The sequence below is a fragment of the Podarcis filfolensis genome (genome assembly GCF_964270895.1).
Source record: "Podarcis filfolensis genome assembly, chromosome: 11".
NCBI lineage: Eukaryota > Metazoa > Chordata > Lepidosauria > Squamata > Lacertidae > Podarcis > Podarcis filfolensis.
Window position 1 is genome coordinate 29,966,746 of NC_139613.1, and position 23,401 is coordinate 29,990,146.

Genomic DNA, 23,401 nt, shown 5'->3' on the forward strand with positions numbered 1-23,401 from the left:
AATTGAATTATCTTGTTTTATTGTTTCCTGTGTTTGGCACAAAAGCTCTGGGAAAGTCGCCATAAGCTTTTGTACAAAGCCATTAGCTTTTTCAGCAAAACAACCAGCACCTTCACTTTGCTGATATTCCTGCACCCTGTTTATTTATTGATGGCTATAGATGGCATACAGGCAACATGTGTAGAAACTCTCTCTCTCTCTCTCTTTCTCCAGATACTGACTTAGAGAATGTTTATCTATTTGTAAACTGAAATATTTATGTCTGCTGCTATTAGAGGCAAGAAGTTGGAAGTTCTGTTCAAATAAGGAGAGTGAAAGGAAACACAAATTTTGGCTAAAGAAGTGCAAACAGATAATACAGATGCAAAAATAAAAACTGAGAAACATGTTGCTAAAAATATTCATACAAGCTAAAAAAAACATGTTTAAACACATCAGAAGCAAAACACCTGTTCAGTAGAAAAATCAGATATTTGGATAAGAAGAGAGTCAAAAGAAGATTGCAGCAAAGTATTCACTATAGAAGGTGTACAGCCTACACCGACCTTTTCAGGAACAGAATCTGAAGAGCTGATACGAATATTGGTGACAAGAGATGAAATTAAATACCTTATTGACAAGCCAAAAATTAACAAACCACTAGGTTTGGTTGATATCCACCTGAGAGTTCTCAAATGTACTAAGATTGGCCTCTGTACCAGCAGACATCAGTTTTTTAAAAAGGGAACCAGATGGATGTGCGAAGTTACAGAGCAGTCCGTCCCCTCTGGTGGGAGTGTGTTCAATGGTCAAACAGCTCTTATAAGTTACAACATTTGGGGCTTTTTAGTTTCAAAAAATATGTGTGTCAGGAGGAACATGACAGAAGCTTATAAAATGGTGTAGAGAAAGTGATAAAAGTTTTGCTCCTTTCTCCTAACGCTAGAACTCAGGGTGATCCAACAAAACTGAATGTTCGAAGATTCCGGATGGACAAAAGGAGGGACGTCACACACCACATAGTTAAACTATGAAGTTCACTCCCACAAGTTCAACCATGGTTGTAATCAGTTTGGATGATTCTAAAAGGGGAACAGACGAATTCATGGAATAGAAGGCTCTCTATGGCTCCTAGTCAATTATGGTTAATATGCTATCTCCAGGATCAGAGGCCTCTGAGGAGAGGTTGTTGAGAAACAACAGGAGATGGCTATTGCGCTCACATCCTACTTGTGGACTTCCCATAGGCCTCTGGTTGCCCACTTTAGAAAACAGGATGAAGAACTTAAGTAGGCCTTTGGTCTGACCCAGCAAGGTTCTTGGTATGGTTTTGCTTCATAAAGAGGCAAACAGAACTTTGACAAGGAAAAACTAGATAATGGGAAGCAGAGGATTCTTATATTTTATTTTATTTTCAAAATAATGTCTATTTTCAAGACATTGGTGGGCCATAAAAATGTCAGCCCAGATTTCAGAGATGGACATCAATGTCCTGGCTCTTATGAAATTTATTTATTTTATGTCTGCTGTGTACAATGCATTCATTTATACATTATTGATGAATTTACCTCAGTACTGACAGCTTCATCGGAAGGGTTGATGAGGACTACAGTTTCTAAGACATCACTTCTGTGGTGAAGGATTTTCTGACCTGCATAAACAGAAGGAAAGAAAATGAACTGTAAGGTTTGCAGGACAGGTTTTTTTGTTTGTTTCCCTTAAGACAGTCTAGTTTCCTTAAGGATAGCTCTTCTAATAAACTCACTCTGGAGTCCTATCTTGCTTTTCTCTGGCATATGAAATACTAGTGTTTTCAAATAAGATTGAGCAAAGGTGATAACATGAAAGCTCTGGGGGAGGGGGGACAAATCTGGTGTGATCATGTGCCATGTAAGAGACTGTTGTTGTAAATACTCAATAGTTAGCATGTATCTATTTTTCAATGCAATGCTCATCAGCCTTGGAGCAGCTGCCCACAATAGGCTTCTGCCATTTTCTTCTTTCTTTGTGGCGTTTGGCAGCATTCTTATTGGTGCTCCTTTCTCTGAGAACAGAAATGAGATTAATTAGCACTCGTATTGTGATTGTGAAGGGAATGTCATCCAGATACCCAAACGCAATTAGTCCAGCACCCAGAAAAGAAGCCAGGCACAAAATTAATTTTTAAGGAATGAATGAATGAATGAATCAACCTTGAAAAAAAGAGTGCAAAAACACACCCTACACACATACACTTTAAAACCCCATGAAAAGGAGCACAGCAATGCCGGATAACAAATGTGCCAGTGTTCAAATCAATTGGTGTAAAAGCTCTGACATTTTTATGGATTTTTTTTTTTACTTATAAACATTTTCTGCCACAGGAGATTCTAGTGTGAAATACGGGATCTGGGCAACTACAGAAGGGTTCCAAAAGCCAAAAAATAATAATAATAAAAATAGTCTCTTGAATATAATTCACATACCTTTATATTTACACAATGCCTCAAGGCCACCTCTCCCCATATGAACCAATCTGGACCATGTGATCATCACCTGAGGTCCTTCTTCATATGCCTACTCTGTGAGAGGTCCAGGAGGCAGCAACATGAAAACGGGCCTTTTTGTGTTACATATCTTTAGGAACCAGGCAAAAACATTCCTCTTATCTTTGGCTAATTGAACAATCTATGCCCTTTTAAACTGTGGGGGGTATTGGTTTTGTTTGCTATTATGCTATATATTTTTGTGTTTTTATATTGTAAACCAGCCTGTCATTTATGGATGAAGGGTGACACTAGTGGTCTCCTTCTATCCCATCTCTCAGCAGCCCGCTTTGTACCCCGGTTTTTAGTTTCACCTCCATCCCCGTGTCTATTCCTCCCTGCTCCTTTTCTGCCAACCCCTACAATTCTGGAACCATGATGAAATACTAAACCAGATGGGGCCAATTGTTCCACAGACACATTATTCTACTGATGGCATTGTTGAGAGTTAGGTGTGATGGAACAACTGAACTGCCCCTTTTGCTCAGAAAGTTAATTTCCACAGGTCAGATTTTAACACTCTAGTCAGGCAGTCAAGTGACCTTTTACAATGTGATAGATAGTATGCTGTTCCTGCTTTATGGATCATTTACCGTGAAGGCAACATCATCCATTTTGTGTAAGGTTTGCATACTGAAATAATAAATGAAGGCATAGGTAAATGAAGGAAGAATGGCTCTGACTCTTCCTCTACATTGCTATCTAAAATAATGTATCTTCCATCACAGAACATGTATATTTTCAGAGAGGTCAAATGAGATGGTACCATTAGCTTTCATTGCACTGAATGCTAACTCTTTGCTTAAGTATTCCTAATTAAAATGGAATCCATATAATTTTGATAGATGCACTCTGAAAGATGCTCTTTGGTTTTTAAAAAAAAAAATCATAAAAAGAGAGAGAGACATTTGGTCCCATCTGGGAAAAGTAGAATGTTCAAGTATTTTATGATGTCCCCTTACCTGGCTATTCTGAATACTTATTTGCCTATAACTTAAGGCTGCAATTCTATACACACTCAGCTGGGATCAAGTCCGACTGAGCACAACTGGATTTACTTCTGAGTAGACATGGACAGAATTCTGCTGTAAGTATTGCTTTTGATGGAATGAACAGTATGTTTACTGCAGACATCACACCACAAGGGGCTTAACAGATGTCAGAGTCAGCAAAGCTCCCTAATGAATCTTCTGCTCACAACAAGTGAATAGAACTCTGAATAGTCAGCAGATTGTGAGTCCTCTATGTATTTGCAAATTAGCTCTGATGCATATAGACCCCCAACTTCCTCTTGCCTTGTAGTAGCATCCTTCTAATGATATATAAAAATAAAGAGGCAAAAAATGCTTTGAAGGAAACAAGAATTTCACATCCAAGGTTCCCGTTCATTCTCGGATGTTTTAAAACGGCAGAAATAGTGATGTGAGGGGGCAAGGGAGAAGAGAATGCCCTTTGAAAGAAATGCTTTGTGTAACAAAAGCAGCCTGAATATATTGTGTTAATGTTTTTAGTCAGACGAGACCACTGGCCTTGAATCAATGTTACTGTTATAGAGGGAAAACAAAAATCCCATTTAGAGATTACATGCCACACCACGTGGAATTTAATTTTTTCAGACTGGGTTTTAATGAAAGCTTTGATCACTTCTGAACCTTTGCGGGGCATGGGCTGCCTTAGACCTGAGGTGCGAAACAGAAATTGCACAGTTCAATTGGAACAGCAGGGGAGAAAGTTGTAGCTCCGATGTCAGTGCAATCAGAATGTTCACCAAGTATTTCTCGCCATTCAAACTCTATGGTTATGGATGGCTGATCTGTGGTTTTAAGACACTGAACAAAAGCATTTTTCCTGGTGTCCCCACAGTGCAGCTTCAAAGACTTCAGCTAAAGAATTAGCTGGGGAAATCACTTGTCAGTGACAGGAAGCACTCCCTCTCTCTTAACCCCCTTCCCCACCCCAGTCCAAATGGACAGGTTTTCCAATACTTCAGTCCCCCAGTGAATAAAAATAGAAAGCATGTATCTCACTGAGAGCCCAGCTCTTACTGTAGGTCAGAACAAGACAACTCAAGGAAAGCACTTATGGCGCTCGTGAATGGAAAAATAATGCAAGGCACTGATCAGCATAATAGGAACTAACTACCATACTGTGTCAAAACAATGAGCCATGCAGAATAGCCGCCTGTCTCCAATAACAGTCAGCCTTTTTCTGGACACATAATAGAATAACCCAGATTATACAGACATGCAAACAAATGGCTCAATTGATAAGAGGTGCACACAATGTGAATAGTGATGGAAGTGCTATTTGCAGAACAGAGGCTCACATCAGGGTTTTTTAAAGGTTTTTTTTTTAAGGCATACATGTGGGAAGACACAGGACAATTGGCAATACGACATTCACTGAATTTCAGACCGATCTACAAGCTCATTAAATAAAAAAATATGAAATGTATTGGAGATAAAATACTTGAAATACAATTGACCTTATGCTTGCTTATCCAGCAGTAGGTTTGGCATAGCTGACTCTCAAGCTAAGTGTGCAGAGCACAACAACTTTCAGTTGGGCCAAACTATGAGGTCTTTCACATTACCCAATGTATCGCCCGCACATCTTCCTTGCAGTGGAATAATATTGAAAGGGTTTACAGACATGGGCAAGAAGAGGCTGTGCGCGGCTATCCCATGAGCCAGGAATCGCGGGCAGCGGGAGGAAGGCTCCCCCAAGAGCCGCGCTCCCTTTAAAGAGTGCGCGGAGTGTGTGTGCGGCTCTTGGGGGCTTTTCCCCAAGGAGGGAGAAGGGACTGACGGGCTGCCCTTCTCCCTCCTCGGGGAAAAGCCCCCAAGAGCCGCACATACGCTCCACGCTGAGCAGAGCCTCCCGCCTGCATTCACCCCATAAAACGCACACACATTTCCCCTTACTTTTTAGGAGAGGAAAAGTGCGTCTTAGAGAGCGAAAAATATGGTATACTATTCGCAGGGGTGGACTTTGGTCTTTCAAATTTCAACAGCATTCTGTGCAAGGCCAAAATTTGATGCCCCCGCCTTCCTTTCTGCTCAGTTCACTACGTCACAGTTGAGGTACTCTGCATTGCCCTTTAGGCTCAGCACTCAGCGTGGTGGAACCAGTCGTGCTACCCTAAATCTACCTCTGGCCTAGAATTATTCTGCAATTCTACTTTGTTATCTGCCCTGGGATCACAAAAAGTATATTGACAGTGCAGAGTATAAATTATGTAAATAAAAACCCAGTCAATGTTGCTTTTATATCAATAGTTGTAACAATTCCCTGACACTGTGGTCGTTTTTCAAGCATATCTAATACTAAGCAGAATTAGAATCTATATAAAGTATATATACATGTGATTAGAAGTTACAAGGCACAACAAATGATCTGAGGAAATGTAGCAATACAACAAGTAGTTATTGAACTGTGCAAGGTGTAGTGAAATTATAGGAGAAAAATAATAAATAAAACTCCCCCATGCTAGGCTGGCAAAATAGCAGATATATGGTTCTTATGATTTCCCAACAAATATAGTCCTGGCCAGCTCCTAAATGCATGTTTCTCTGCATATTGAAATAAGTGATAAGCTTTGCCTTTATGAACCTGAATAAAACAAAATGAAACAAAGTTTGTGCAATGCAAACTTAAGCATTTTTAATCAGAAATAAGATCATTTGAGTGAGGCTTAGGCTGTATACACACTATTATCTTCAAAGTACATTTTTCTCCTCAAAGAATTCTGGGCAGTGTGGTTTCTTAAGGGTGCTTGGAATGGCAACTCTGTGAGGGGTGATGATAATAATAATAATAATAATAATAATAATAATAATAATAATAATATTTATTTATTTATTTATACCCCGCCCATCTGGCTGGGTTTCCCCAGCCACTCTGGGCAGCTTCCAAAAAAATATTAAAATACTGTAATACATCAAACATTAAAAGCTTCCCTAAACAGGGCTGCCTTCAGATGTCTTTTAAAAATCTGGTAGTTGTTGTCTGGTAGGGTGAGCTACAGTGCCCAGAATTTACTGAGGGAATAAATGTTCTTCAGATGTGCTTTAAAAGTATAGCGTGTATACAGCCTTAGTTTCTCATCTTCAGGTGGCAACGGGCCTGGGAACAGCTATTAGGTATCAAGACAGTGATTCACCTTGAGCAGTAACTATGCCAACTAGTCATCTTGTACAGTATATGATGACTACATGTCACAGTAAGTTAAAGAAACCTTTATTTGAACTTATAAGAGCGATGTGAGCATGCCCTGATATCTGCTGCTATATTTTAATAGGTGTATGGCTGTCATCTACACCTAACTTTTAACAAGGGTATCAGCTGCCTCAGCTGCTGGGGATTGTTTTTATTATTGCCTCTTGACTTGAATACTTTGGGGGCTATTTTGAACACACCGAGCATTTTCCATGAAAGCCTCTGTAGTAAACTGCATGACTTAAATCAAGTTGTGGGTGTCTAATGGTGTTGATTACCAGAATAATTGTATCAGCTTTTCTCACTAGGTATTGATTTGTTGTATCATTTGCCAATTTTATGTGACATTTAATTTGCTGTCAAACTACTGCCATTAATCAACAACGGACAAACATCTGACCTTTTACCCCCATTATTTACCATCAGGGACAAACTTCTCACAACTGCCACATTTATCACTCCTTGAAATGCACAGCTTCATTTTTTAATACTGCTGGAAGATGAAAACAACAACCGCAACCGTTTCAACAAAAGTACAGTATAAAAAAACCAGCAAACCCAGTACAATGTTCTTCCAGTGATGCTTAAAAAGAAAGCAAGAGTCACAAGCTAAATGAAATTAAGCACTTTGGAGTTTTGTTTTAGTGGTGACTAAAAAAATACTTAACTTTTGCTGAATTGTGCCTTACTCCAGTAATATATAATTAGTTATGGCTTATTTTTTATATTCCAAATACACATCAAGTAATGCATTTATTAGAACATTTATAATGTAATTAGTCTTAATAAAGGCATTTTGTTACTGTTGATTTTGATTTTTTTCCACTTAAGGAACCAAAGCCAATGTTCCACCTAAGTAAGCTATTTTATTTTTTTTTTGTTTACTAATCCCCCCTCTTTTTATTGCTAATTATTTTGCTCAATGCTATGTTCTGATGAAGTGCTTTATGAATTTTTTGAAACAGAATAAATGAAAAGAAATGTTTACAAACAATACGGTCATCTTATTAATGATGCATTCACCAACAGATTCCTATGACATTTCACAGAAATAATTTTGATATGACCACTGTTTTTGAAACAACAGTACTATCTCCTGAGGGACTAGCATTTCTTCCAGAAACAAGATGTTGTGGTCTGAGTGCTGGGGAAATGCAATATCCTAGCAACAGAAGCGCTTCTTCAGATGAAAACATCTGTATCTTAGGCAATCAACAAATCACAGCAGCACATTTACCCTACAACAAAGTACAGTACTTCAAAAGACCATTAAACTCCATTTACAGGTGCAATCCTTTTGCAAGATCTGTCAGGATGAGCTTAGGATGCAGTGGATCTCAAGCTCAGCTGGCATTAAGTCCCCAACCCCCACCCTGTTTCAGCCAAAGATAACTTTCTCATCCTGGCTCAGCTGGTTGAGCAAAGGCTGGCGTAAGCCCCCCAAAAGGGGTGCCCCAGAGGAGGGAATGGGCAGCAGGGACTGAAATTGGATTGTGTTCAGCTCAGTCAAAAAAGGGTGCAAAAAAGGATGTGTGTTTAAGTCAAACATTCTTTTAAAGGCTTGAGTGCAAGTTTATGCTGGTTTAATTGGCGCTGGCTTGCTTTATGCCAGCTTCTTGTCTAAACGACTGCTCCCTACATCTCTTCCAAATATTCTTCAGAACTTCTTCAGGTCAAGTACACCTAGTACTTTCAACTGTTTCTCATAGACTGCCCTCTTATGGGCAACAGTCCATTTTGTCAGTGGACACTTTGTCAATACATGACCTGACCAGCAGAAAATTGAGATGAATTTTTTTTTCCATGATATGGACACAATACTTCTGTTAATGCAGCCCAGAATTGCATTAGCTTTTTGAGAAGTTGCATCACACTGCTGGCTCATGGTCAGCTTATGATCAGCTAAGACAACTATATTCTCTTTACATGTACTGCCGCCAAGCCAGATCTCCCCAAACCTTTGCCTTTGTTTTACTTAGACCCAACACGTTTCCCACAGAAGCCTTCATTGGCATTCACAGGGACCCTGCCCTCTGCTGAAATTAGACTAGAAAGAAACATTAGAATACAAACCCAACAGAATAGGTTGTAGTGTGTGCTTGATATGTGTGTGTGATCCCCAGAAATGTTTCTCCAATATGAAATTTTGCCAATGAGTCCAAAAAGGTTGGCAACTCCTGGTCTAAGTGAAAACCCTAAACTGACTGGGAGGCAGAGTCTGTTTTAACATGTCTCTTGTCTTGTTGTTTTTTAACCTCACATTAGCAACTTACATAAATAATGCATTCTAGTTTATATTTTTTAGTATTCCTTATCTAAATGCTTTTCAGAAGCCTATCTGTCCCTTGATCATAACCCTCTGCTGAAGACTGATATTCCCAAATCAAAAATATTTTTCCCCACTTTGTCTCTGAGAATGTCTTTCTTTTGGGAATCGTTGCATGTCTGGATGTTTGCCCAGGATGGCTCTAGGGATTACTTCCTTAAATGGTTTAGACTATAAGGTTTTCTGTGACAGTAGCAATAAAAGGAATAATAGCCCCCCTCCGAACAAAGATGAGGTAGGGGGGAGTCAAAAGTCTCTGGAGGGAAAGTGATGTGAATAGCTATATATAAATTTTCAAATAAAAGACCTCATGCGGTGGCACATTTAAACAGCTGAAATAATAAGACTGATAGGGACAGATGTACAAACTGGCTTTAGTGTAATGATCTAAAAGAACTACACACAATTTTATTCATCTTCCTTAGAGATTTTGCATGTGTTTTGAGAGAACTTGAATTAAAATTCCTGCAGTTTCACAAACATCTTCTTACTGAGAAGTCTTTATGATTGGAAAGTTTCAGTAAAATAACACAAACCTAGTAATTTCCCTAAAATATCAAGTATAGACAAATTTAACTCCCCTCACCCTTATTATTATATGAGAAATATCAAAATCACTTACATAAATTTGTTTTTATTTCTTAAATCTGTATACCACTCTTCATCTTAAGATCTCAAGGGGAGGTTCATAACATATACAAAAATAAAATCACAATATACAAAACAAGAACAAAACGAAAAAGGACATGGAATGTTAATCAGCCAAAGGCCTGGTTGAAGAACATTTTTGCCTGGCACCTAAAGATATGCAATACTGCCCTTCATCCAAGGATCACAGAGAGTGGGTTTACAGTATAAAAACAGAAATATATACCGTATAACATGATGACAAACAAAACAATACCCCCAAAAAACAATTAAAAGCCCATATAGTGTTTAATTAGCCAAAGATCTGAAAGAAGAAGAATGTTTTCACCTGGTGCCTAAAGCTATGCAATGAAAGCGCTAGGCGAGAATATGGTTTTCTCAACTAACCAGAGTTTGTGATAAACAGCAATCACTGGTTTGACACACAACAAACCAAGATTAGCAGGAAACTGAAAATAAATACTGGCAAAGAGGAGGACACAGCACCAAGCCAATACGATTAATTGTCAAGGATTATGGGGGAGTTGTAGTCCAAAACATCCAGATAGCACAAGGTTAAAGAAGGTTGTGGTAAACCATGGTTTAGTGTTGCAGGCAAATAGGGCCAATGTAACAAAATTTATTTTCCAAATTCAAGCTCCAACAGATTGTAAAACAACAACATTGTGTGTGCATATGTGTACAAAGTAATGAAGAAATATTTGTGGTTACTACAGGCTGCAAATTCTAGCCTTCCATTAATGAGGCCACATGGCTCTCATCTGAGGTAAGACAAATATAGGGATGGAAGGAAAGCACAGCTCAAACCAGACTTTTCTCTTCTGAGCAGCCTATAGTGAATAGAGTATCATTATCATAGCATAATGAAAAACTTATGGGTTGTATCCAACTAAGTTCTATTCAGAGCTGACCTACTAGAATCAATGTCCAGTAATTCCAAATGAACTACTTTGAGTGTCTAGCATTGTACACAACCCTGTACCTTTAAGCCTAGACATAGTTCAGATTTCCTATATTTTATTTTATGCCACCAAATTCCTTGGTATCATACACAAGGTTAAACACTAAAAAGAAAAATGTTTCTAATCTCCCAAAAAATAAAAAACCCTTCTACCACTGTGAACAGGAAAAGCACTGGCCTGCCCTAGAAATGTTTATAGGACTCTTTTGAAAAATCTGTTGTCTGTGCTTCTACGTATCTAGTCTGTCCTGCTCATTTTTAAATTCTACTGGCTTTAAAGAGTGGGTAAATCATAAGAAAGGAACCATGGATTTGATCCCTGGCTAGCACCATTTTGCAGCAGGTGTTACTTTATAATAAAAGTGAAATGTTTTTCTCATTTATTAATAAAATGGTACAGACATAAAAAGTTATTTGTATGCACCCTTACCCCCTACAGTTCCCACATCTCCCAAATTATGGACCCCTTCAGGTATCCATGAGATATTGAATATTCTTGCTTTATATTTCCTTCTTCCAGAGGCTTCCTCAAAGACAGCTCTCTTCTGACACATATGGATCTCCAGAATCCATTAACAGCCATCAGAGACAATTCTGCCTTATTAAAAATGCATTTTTCTTCTTGCAACCTGCTAACTGGAGCTCAGCTGAATTCTGCAGGTCCCCACTTCCCCTTCTGTGGGCAGAAAAACTGACAGAATATGTAATTTTATTTCTAAACTGAATTCTGAAATATCCACATGTATAAAGGACAGCAAAATCCATCTATAGATTATGCTCTTGGGAAGAATGAAGACTATCATAAACAACATATAGGGAGAAATAAGCCCCCACCTCTTAAAAAAAAAGGCAGAGAGAATGAATCATATTTATAGAACTGGATTTGTGGACCATTTACTTCAATGTCATCCATTAAATTCAGAGTTGAAGTATTCCCAGCACATGTTTGTTCAGCCTCTGCCTGAAGACCTCCAGCAAAGAAATGAAGTACTAACAAGAATTATTTGAAAGAGTTTATTCTATCATGCAACAGCAAATTGTCATTCAGATTTGGAACATATTTTTAAAAGAAAAGCCTGGCTAGCTTTTCAGATACCTTTTAATACAATAACTTTCTAAAGAAATGCCTGAAGTAACTGATATTGTAGTTTGAAGTCTTGTTTATTCTGTCAAATTTTAATCCAAGAAGACCAATTTATCCTAAATAGAACCCAATAAAGCATGTTCGGAGGTTGTTCCAGTGCAGTGTGTGGTGTTGGGAGAACAGGTTTAGCTCTGCTTCCAAGCACTGCAGCAGGATAAGCTCCTGGGCACCTCTCTATTAGCATAGAAGTATGCCAACTTTTAAGATCTCCAGTTCTGACTTAGGAAGAGTTTGCATAGTGCACCTGCTTGCATAATAATAATAATAATAATAATAATAATAATAATAATAATAATTTATTTATTATTTATACCCCACCCATCTGGCTGGGTTTCCCCAGCCACTCTATGCTAAAACACACACTACCCTAAAATATAATAGAGCAATAAAATATGCCACCTTATTTTGTTTACGTAAAATATGATACACAGTGTGTTTCACTGCAAGTGTATTATGGTTATCTGGGGAAATTATGGCTTGTGGGTCCGAATACACATTCAATAAGGTTGCACTGGTAAATATCTGGCATGAAGATGTCACTAAAATGGCTTGTCTCCAGAATTCCAAACAAAATTGCCTGGCAAACTTCATTTTGTGTCAATTCAGTTAAAAATATAGGGAGGGATATTATCACAATCAAAACCAGCAACACCTGCATCTTCTTCTCAACATTCCATTTAAGCATTGTCTTTTTCCTTTTTGTCAGTGGCAATCCAGTCTTTAAAAATTCAGTTTCATATACCTCTTTGCTGCTTTCTCATACTGAAACACTTGGCTTCATGCTGTATAAATAATATATCATAAAGCCCCAGAAGGTTTCTCATCTTTTTAATATATTTATAAAGGCTTCCTCTCTCAGTGCTTACAGAACATTATAAATTGATTTTCTGACTTGCTTAGAAATACATGGGATCACTTATTTGCATTTTCCAATATTTGGTTTCAGCCAAACCGCTCACCTAAGCAATTTCTAATACCAAAAGAGGACTATCAGTAGACTTCTTAGAAAGAAGAGGCATGCTAGTCAGTTTTAGTGAAATGCAAACTGGTGTCTGAAGGAAATGTATTTTTAGAATCTATAGCTGTATTACATAGACTTTAAGCATTTACTTATAACAGTTCTAAGGAAATTGCATAGTGTGTTTTCTATTTGCTGTGTAGGCTAACAGCAAAATGTTCTCAACATTTGACTTATTTAAAAAGAAAACTCAGGATGAATTTGAATAATCCATCTCTAGTTATGTTAACATAGCTGATTAGATATCTGTTTATCTGCCTCAGATATCTTCTTATATCTGAGTATCATATTTAGCCATTTTTTCACTATCCCATTGATGTCCACAGAATGGAAGATGGCAGGAGCCCCATGGATGTACTCTGTGGGAAGCTGGTTTCATGCACCAGGCCGCAGACCAATTATGTGTTACATATATGCCTACAAACATGCTGTGAAGGCTGGCAACCCTGCCATTTTCTAAGGGAAATTGAGAAAATGACACTGCCAACCTGGGTTGCCATATGTCCGGATTTTCCCAGACATTTCAGCTATTTCCGCCCGGACGCTGTTTCCAATGGCCAATTCCCAGCTATGTCCATTATGGCAACCCTATAATAAAACCACACCTAACACTTTCTACAGTGGAACCTTGGGTTGCGAACATGATCTGTGCGGGAGGCACGTTCGCAACCCGCAGCGCCGCATCTGTGCACATGTGGGTTGCGATTCGGCACTTCTGTGCATGCGCAAAGCGCAATTTAGTGTTTCTGCGCATGCGCGAGCGCCGAAACCCGGAAGTAACCCGTTCTGGTCACAGCTGTCAACTTTTACCTTTTCTTGCGAGGAATCCTATTTGGAATAAGGGAATTTCCCTTTAAAAAAGGGAAACGTTGACAGCTATGGTTCCAGTACTTCCGGGTTTGGCGCGGTGCGCAACCCGAAATCACATAACCTGAAGCGTCTGTAACCTGAGGTACCACTGTATTAGGTTTAAATGTTCTATGTGACCTGGTACATAGCTGTTGTAACATTATCAGAACTCACGCTACCAAATATTTTATTTCAATTCTAGCAGAATGTGGAAGAATTATCCTGGTCATTGAAGTATTTCTGCACTGATCATTCAGAATGTTCAAGAGACCAAAATGGGAAACAAGCTTTTTTCACATATCATCACTTCAAGGCTGCTGTCAGAGATGTTCCTTGTGTTCTCTTAAATAAGTGCTCTGTTAAATAAATCCAATATAGCATTTATAGCCCATTTTACTTCCATATTAGCTTACCCTTTCCTAACTCTTAGAAAATGAAATACGCTAATATGTAAAGGAGGATTTGGGGCTCTAAATTGTATAGACCTAAGTATTAAACCTTTTAGTACATTACTGTAACAATTTGCATTTCAAAGTTGACACCTAGCATCTAAAAACCGGTGTCATAGTTTTTGTACTTTACAAAGAGGAACATTTGCCATGTTTTCTTTCCACTGGTTCTTTCAAACCTGTGAAAGTAGTGTTCAGTCATGCAGGTTGAAAAAGCCTCTACAGTACAACTTAATCCTATTTGTTCTACTCTGGCACACAGAGATATTGCCCTCTGTGATTTGCTGTACTTCTTAAGGAAATTATCCTTCCTGAATGCCAGAGGGGAGGAATGAAATTTCATTGAGTTATCCTATGGAATTCTGTTGTGTACTTAGTACAAGCAAAATTAAGTTGCCATATTTGGCCTAGTTGTTGCAACCTAATCTCATGCAGAATGAGAGCTAATAACAGGTCTTGGCCAATAAACAAAAACAAAAAATCGGCAAAACATTTAAATAATAAATAAATAAGCAAAAAAGTGGCTTGTTAATCAAAGAGAAAGTGAATATAGGATGAGACTCACTCATATAACCAAAAAATGGCAGGCCCACAATAAAATGCAGATATTTATTGGGTCCAAATGCTGTGTTCGTTTTACTAGATAACATGACGCCAGAGGAAAGAACAGGAATTTTTTCTCATGGATAAAAGAAATGCAAACTCTTTTGATTTACCTCTCACAGAAATACATTGGCCAAATGGTGAAATGTATTCTGTAGCATACCATCTATAGCATACAATCTGAAGAGAAGTCATTCTGAACCATCTTCTGAGCTACTGTATTTTCAAATAGATATGCTTCCATGTCAGTCTATTAAGTCTGAAATCCAAAATCCTTTAAAATTGTATCCATGCATTTCGCCCCACAAGATCCATGCATTGTGTATACATAGCTCATGTGCAGCTGCTGTTGAAGACTGGCCCTGTGTCTCTTTTTCAAGAATAGTAGTGGAGTGGCACCTTCTGAATCCACTTTCACAAAGTTCCTGCCTAAAGAAGAATCTGTTGCTGTTATAGGCTATCAGCACAGAAGTCCAAAAAAGGCATGTGAACTACTTGGGGATCCAATGTGGATTGAGTGTTGAATACACACTACCTACGGGACCGCCTCTCCTGGTATGCCCCACAGAGAAACTTACGGTCTTCAAATAAAAATATCTTGAAGGTCCCAGGCCACAGAGAAGTTAGGCTGGCCTCAACTAGAGCCAGGGCTTTTTCGGCTGTGGCTCCGACCTGGTGGAACACTCTGTCACAAGAGACTAGGGCCCTGCAGGACTTGACATCTTTCCGCAGGGCCTGCAAGACAGAGCTGTTCCGCCAGGCCTTTGGCCAGGGCACAGCCTGACTCCCTCCCTCGGCAATCTTCGCGGAGCTCTGGCCCAATAGTGGCCAGTGGCCTGAATTTAATTAATTTTATAATGAATGATTTTAGAGTGTTGTTTGTGTTGTACTTTTGTATTGTTTTATTGTTGTTAGCCGCCCTGAGCCCAGCTTCGGCTGGGGAGGGCGGGATATAAATAAAATTTATTATTATTATTATTATTATTATTATTTCATATAACAGAAAAAAACTGAAGCCAGGTTACACTAACCATAAAGCTCTGTGAAGATGGTATGAGAGCACTTTCAGGCCTCCAGGATATTTAATGATGACTGAAAGGACTCTAGTAACATATTAAAGGTAAAGGTAAAGGTACCCCTGACCATTAGGCCCAGTCGTGACCGACTCTGGGGTTGCGGAGCTCATCTCGCTCTATGGGCCGAGGGAGCCGGCATTTGTCCGCAGACAGCTTCCGGGTCATGTGGCCAGCATGACTAAGCCGCTTCTGGTGAACCAGAGCAGCGCACGGAAACGCCGTTTACCTTCCCGCCGGAGCGGTTCCTATTTATCTACTAGCACTTTGACGTGCTTTCGAACTGCTAGGTTGGCAGGAGCAGGGACTGAGCAACGGGAGCTCACCCCGTCGCGGGGATTCGAACCGCCGACCTTCTGATCAGCAAGTCCTAGGGTCTGTGGTTTAACCCACAGCACCACCCTCGTCCCTAGTAACATATTAGGCCTCATAATTAGACCTCTAAGCAGCATGCAAAGAAGTGAAAATGAGTAAAGGGGTGCAATGCTGCAATTGTATATCCATGTTTCTTTCAAGAATGCAACCTGCCGCTCTTAAACCTGTAACACTCAAATTGTGTATTGGAGCATATTAATACGCCACAAACAATAAAATATATGCATAATTTCATTTTCCTGTTGTTGCCAACTTCCAGTCAGTCTCCACTAAGACCGATGGGCATTTTATTGAAAAAAAGAGAAAATTTAAATGGGTACTATTCACAAATGGCACAAACTAAGCATACTAAGATTTCTGTACTGGCAAACCAAGTGTAGCAGCCCCAAGTGCATTTAGAAATTTTTTTTCTGAAAATGTCTCTAGCACAATTTTTACTGAAAGTGTCAGTTCATTCATATCAAAGGCAATACATAAGGTTTCTGAGAATTTTGTTTCAATGCTTTCTCCTTTAGGGCTATAGCTTAGTAAAAAAAAAGATTAAATGTGCATAAATACCCTATTTAGCTATAATATCGTTTTTTGACAGCATCTTGGGGTTTAAAAAACTCCACTGAGATCCTGGATAATCTTTTACTAGAAAAGGTTCAGAGAGCATCAGATGTCTGTGGTATTACTGTCAAAAGCTGTAATATAGCTTCTGCATAGCCTTCTTTGTAAACTTAGCAATGTTAAGCATTGAATATATAACTGATGAAAAAACATCAGTATTCTTGGAAATAATGATTAGAAATCTCTTGTCATCATTATCATCCAGCAGCTACTTAAGAGAAAAGAATGAGGGACCAACTGTTTGCTGCAGTTTAGAGAAGAAATATTATTTGCCCTATTTGGTCATCTCGTCTCCCACTGTGTTTAAGTAAGAAAGAGCCATTAAATTCAAAACTGCACCAAGAGGTTCCAAGATATTCCCCTTGGAATGTTTGTCAACTGAGGAAAAAGCTTGCATCAAGATATCACAAACTATCTGCTCATATTTATTCCAGCCCCCTGAGGTCAATTAACAGACAAGGCCAACAGCATGGGTGGCATTGAAGACTGTGCCCCAGAGGAATGCCGAATAATTTGCCAGCATCCTACTGGAATCAAGGCAAACAAGTTTTACTGGGGCTTCACTTGGCTCCTCTGTGATCTAGCAGCCACAGAGGATCATGATTTTCCTAGATGTTGCTTCATTTTAATTTTAATTTACCTAGATTTTAAGTACAGTATAGAGAAATTGTGTGTAGTATTATTTTTGTCAGGTGTGATATAGCATATGTAGTGCTATGTTTCAAAGCACTTGGTCATCCTGTTGAAACCAAATGGAGTGAAAATGAATCTTGCTGGTATGATAATTTCCGAGGCAAAGCAGAACCCATTGATGCCAGCATATTCAAATTCAATTTGATTTAGATATCAATCAAAGTCTGTGATATCATGAGGACCTGTTTTATATAAACAAGGTGAGGGTGTTAGCAGTGATTTTTCTGCTCAATTCAAGAAAGAAACAAGGAACCATTCAGTAAGCTAAAATCCTGACAGTGTACAGCTGCAGTCTTCATTTTTTGCTCCCAAACAAGCTTGCACAAGATGCACAAGTGTAACTGCAGCGTCACCTGTACACATATATAGCGCTATGATATAGAAATATTCAACAATCCAGGAAGGACACATTGAGATCAAGAGCAGCAATGAAATGAACAGCAGCAAAGGGATAATGGAACAACAAGGGAGCAATTCAAACCCAACAGAACCCAAATGTTATGACCCACAGCAAAGACATTCCTTTTCTGATGTACAATAGGGTACAGTTTCTGTTTTCATAAAGTCATAGAATTATAGAGTTGGAAGGGAACACGAGAGTCATCTAGTCCAACCCCCTGCAATGCCAGAATCTTTTTGTCAAACATGGAGCTCAAACCCACAACCCTGAGATTAAGATTTTCATGCTCTACCAATTGAGCTAACCAGTTAAGCTAAATAATTGAGAGAAAGGTGAAAGGTTAAGAGGAGGACAGAATTCCTTTTTCATTTCAGAGTTGGCAAAAAAATATCACTTTTGAGATGATCTCATCGTATGAGTAATGCTCCCTTGTCATACAAAAACTTTCAGACTCTGAACAACTGCTTTCAATTTCAACAAAAAATAGCTGAAAAGGGAATAGGAGTTTCGTTACAAAATGGCAAGACATTCAACCTGGGTTTATAAATCGGAAGCCACACATTACAGTAAAAATACCTTTCGGGTACTTCTGAAGTCTTACAAAGAAAATGTGAGTGTTGCTGTGGGTCTCGAATTAGTTTATTTTAATGAGAGAAAGCAGTATTTCGAAAGTAGGTGTACTGCATTAATCTGAATTTAAGCCCTTGGGCAATATTAGAATTCATATCCCTAAATGTCATGCTGAGGTACAATTACTATATTCAAATTGTGTAGTAAGTACCTGCTATCCCTGTAGCATAATACTAGTACTTTCAATATGGATTGGCTGAACAGGGCCTGTCTTCAGTATCACATGTCTAATATAGAACTGCTTACAGTGACTTCTTCTGCACCTATACTACAGACTGCCTTTATTAACACTCCACTTATTTTAATTCCTCTTCAAAAATGAAACGTCTTGTCTTCCCTTTTCCATTTTAAATGATAATCCAGCACCATTACCCTCAATTCATGGGCAAGGGAGGCAGGCAGAAAAAGTTATTATACTGGAGATGGAGAAGACAGTCAAACAATACTAAAACAGTATCATCTGTGGCTATATTAGTCCACATGATGTTATATTACCCAAGTGAGTGTCTCCTGTTGTATGAACACCCTCATTCTTTAAGGTCTTCTGCACCATGTTGGCTACCCTATGGCATGTAGCCTCTGTAAATGAAGCACTGCCTAGGACAAGAGAAATCCAGGTTCAAATCCACACCCAGCCATTGGCCTAATGTACCTCACAGGGTTGTTGTGAGATTAGAACAAGAATAGAGCTATGGAAGTTGCTTTGAGCTCCCTGGAAGAAAAGGTCAGATATAAATGTAATATAACAAATGACCATCTTAGCCATCTCAGTATCAGAGTTCAAGTACAGTGTAAATTCATTTTTATTCTCTTGTGCTTTTAAACAGAAGAGTGGTTACTTTTTCTTTTTTATGTGTGTGTGCCTTTTTTCAATCAGAAAGACAATCAATCAATTTTATAGACATTCCATTAATGTGATAAGAAACAGATTTATTACAGACTCTCCTTACAGCCACCACTTCTGCACCCAAAGTCAGAAATATTCAACTGTTACTTTGAGGAAAGAGCTTTTAATCTTCTTGGGAAATATCAGATTTGATTTGATTGTAGCATATATAAAGTGTTGTTTTAGATGTGTAACTTCCCATTTGCCAATTTATATATGACTATGTAATTAGTTTCATAAATTGTACCCTGTCAGAACGACAAGGTGTCAGCACTGGCAAGACTTTAACCTACTTAGGAAAAAACATTCAGTAAGCTTTTAAGATCACCATCAGTCAAAAATAGCACACACAGTGGAATGAGAGGTGAATGCTAATTTTTCCAGGAAACCCTTATGCTCCTTCATACAGTAAAATAACTGTATTCCATTTCATTTTGTTATTGCTTTCCAGTAGGTCTGGATAACAAATGTTTTCTTCTCCAGCTAAGTAATGTCAATTCTTGGGAGCTTCTAGCATTTCCACTGGGAACTTCTCCACAGAAAAAACTATACCAGGAATAGGCAAACTCGGCCCTCCAGATGTTTTGGGACTACAATTCCCATCATCCCTAGCTAACAGGACCAGTGGTCAGGAGGGACAAGTTTGCCTATGCCTGAACTATACTCATCCATTATAAAACTTAAGGGATGAATACTTAAATCAATGGTGAGATACATGCTTTGACAGCATTAAAAATAAGTCTTACAAAAAGGGAATTGGAATGACTACATTCAAAGTGACTGTGGTGTGACTCAAATGATTTTGTTTCTAAGCATCCGTGGCATCCATGGTATCACCATACTAGAACAGAACATCATGACATCATGGACAAAACTATCTGGATAACCACAGTCAAATAGATAAAACCTCAGTGTGCACATACTTGACTAAGGACAACAAAGACGAAAAGAGGCAGTCGAGAGGACAGCATCAAAGCAATACAAAAAGTGCCAGAAATGGGTGGCTCTTCTCAACACTCACAAAGTTCACTGGAAACTTGGTAATTTTGGCCCTCTAAATTTTGGGACTCTAACAGGAAACAAAGAAAGTAATTTTGGCCCAAGCCCATGCACAGACATTGATATTATGTAACTATGTCCAGTGAAATATGTCTCAAATCACCAAGAATTGGTCCAACTCAGTTCATTGTGGCTGCTACAAGATCAGTAGCTGGCGGAGCCCATTGTGTCATCCTGTACATCTTGACACTTCATCCTGATCAAGAGCACCATGTGCATTGCTTCACACCCAGAGACCAGGTACCAACAGATCAGTGCATACAAAAGACCATCACTGCTTGGAAGAACTCCCAGTTTGGGGGTGTGGGTAGGAAGCGGGAGGGATTGAGTGGGGAAAGTGGCAAGGAGTAGAATAACTTCCTTCTCCCACCCACCAATTCTCCCCTACAAACTGTCCCCTCCCATCACTACTTTGCAATGGCTGGATAAATTGGAAATGCAAGTTGGCTATTAATATGTGGTTCAGGTGTTTGTTTGTTTTTGCCTTAATGTATAGCTTATTCACCTACCATGCACAGTAGGTGACGCGGGTGGCGCTGTGGGTTAAACCACAAAGCCTAGGACTTGCCGATCAGAAGGTCGGCAGTTCGAATCCCCACGACGGGGTGAGCTCCCGTTGCTCAGTCCCTGCTCCTGCCAACCTAGCAGTTCGAAAGCACCTCAAAGTGCAAGTAGATAAATAGGTACCGCTCTGGCGGGAAGGTAATCGGCATTTCCGTGTGCTGCTCTGGTTCGCCAGAAGCGGCTTAGTCATGCTGGCCACATGACCTAGAAGCTGTACGCTGGCTCCCTCGGCCAATAAAGCGAGATGAGCACCGCAACCTCAGAGTCGGTCACGACTGGACCTAATGGTCAGGGGTCCCTTTACCCTTTTATAGCTTATTCACCTACCATGCACACGTTATCTGAGAGTAAACTACAAGGCTGTTTCCATAAGCAAATAATGTTCAGCCACCTACATGCAGACTATCACATTTTATTTATTAGGTGCATTAGCGAGATGTTACAATTTTGAAAGTCATCAGAACCAGCTAGATGAGAATGATGCCAAAAATGTACATTTGTTAGTTAAGATAAATGCCCATCATTTTCATAACATTCTGGTATTTATACAGTGGTTATTAGCTCAAGAAAACTAATGGCATGTAGCCTCTGTAAATAAAACACTGCCTTTATTCAAGCTTGAATATTACACTAAAACAGCATGATGTAAGAACATAATGGAAATGGAAATGACAATATAATGCCACAAAGCAAATCTATTCTAATACTTGGTATTGGACAAAGAATGTTCAACTGTTAGGAATAAGCATATTTAGCATCTTTTTTCCTTTCTTTTCTTTTCTTTTACAAACGAGAAAACCTGTTTAGCAGGCCATACTTTCTACTTGAAAGAACCTTTGGAAGGAATATTGATTTATCATTTCATCTTGTCTCTTAAGAGATATGGTGCTCTTTCTTGCCTAATTAAATTGTGCTAATATGAAGGTGTAGGCCAGCTCTATAACACACAGCAGATCTGCCAGATTGTGATGTGCCTTCAAGTCACTTGTCATTTGAAAGATACGTATAGAAACTCTGTCTGCATGCTAATGCCCCCCGCTACATCATAATCCACACAGATGGAATTTAAATCAACCTCCTCTACTTCAGCTTTATAGTGTTCTAATTAACCCTCAGCCATAAAATATGCATCAATGTTGGGCGGTGGCGTGTGCGCCTGGCAAATCAGAGGTGACAAAAGCCAAATGCTAGTCAATCTCATCAACCCCAGGAGTTGAAGGTGACACTAGGCAAATAAGCCCACCTGGGCTTTTAATAAGAATACCCATCTATTTTGTCTCTGCATGGGTTTAACTTTTACCCTGTAAGCACTTCTGGGTTGTTGGGTTTTTTTGGTGTGTTTTTTTTTAAGGACTTGCAAACAGATTCCAGAAACAACAAGAAACCACATACGGTTCTTCCAGAGAGACATGGCAATGCTTAAAAACATCCAATTCCTTTGTGAAGTGAAACTTGAGTAGACAGCAGCCCGTATTTCATCATGGGTTTTGCTTTGCACAAACCTTTTAGATTCTAGAGAGGAGTATCAGCATTGCAAAGCCACTTACCAACTGCCAAGACTACTAGAACTAAAAGCAAGGGGTGGAGGAAAAATAACTGAACACAGATTTTTTTTCCCTTTGACACAGCAGCTCAGTAAATCACGACCACTGCAGAATATGTTATGTGCGTATTGGTTAAAAACAGATGAATATTTTTTTTATTAAAAAAAATACAGAACTGGAATAAAACCCCAAAATTACCCATATATGGAATTAACACACTTTTGCGGACTCAGCTCTATTCTCAGACTAGTGTGGATGCAGAGCCTTGTAACCAAGAATGAGCAAATGGGTATGAGCACAGATTCAGCTAATTTTGAAACATCTGCACAACCTACCAATAGATTCTCAGTAGAAATGAAGATATAAAGGTAATTTGATTATTTATATATATATATAATTGAAAATCCGTCTTTCAATACATAACACCAAGGCAGCTTACTATTTGAAAACAATAACAACATAACGCAATTTAATACTCACACTCAAATCTAGTACAGCAGCAGTTAAAACCTGAGCACAATACACAGCTACTTAGTCCTTGCATAGAGGAACTGCACATGTCAATCTAGTCATTCCCCACAGCAGTCTGGGGCCAGAGCCAACGGTCAGCTGCAAAGGAGGAGATGTTGTGCCACAACCTCCGCCCATTCCTGCACCGGGTGACTGATATTTCTGAGTACTAGAGTCAAGTTTAGCCTGACACATAAGGGCCAAGAGTTTGAGGGGGGGGTGTAAAAATGGTGTATGCAAGTATAACCAGAGAAAGAAGAGCCAAAATCAGAAGGAAGATGCCAAGAGCTACAGTGAATCTATTGACTCCTGGAGCAGACAAAGCTGAACATTGA

At 39.0% G+C, this 23,401-nt stretch overlaps 1 protein-coding gene across 1 annotated transcript in view; it reads right to left on the bottom strand.

Annotated features, from left to right (window-relative positions):
- Window positions 1–23,401, bottom strand: part of MAP1B (microtubule associated protein 1B) — a 69,670-nt gene that overhangs the window by 22,817 nt on the left and 23,452 nt on the right. The window contains exon 3 of the mRNA XM_083577310.1: window positions 1,548–1,630. Coding sequence (XP_083433436.1) covers window positions 1,548–1,630 — 83 coding nt within the window. The remainder of the gene's footprint in view (window positions 1–1,547; window positions 1,631–23,401) is intronic.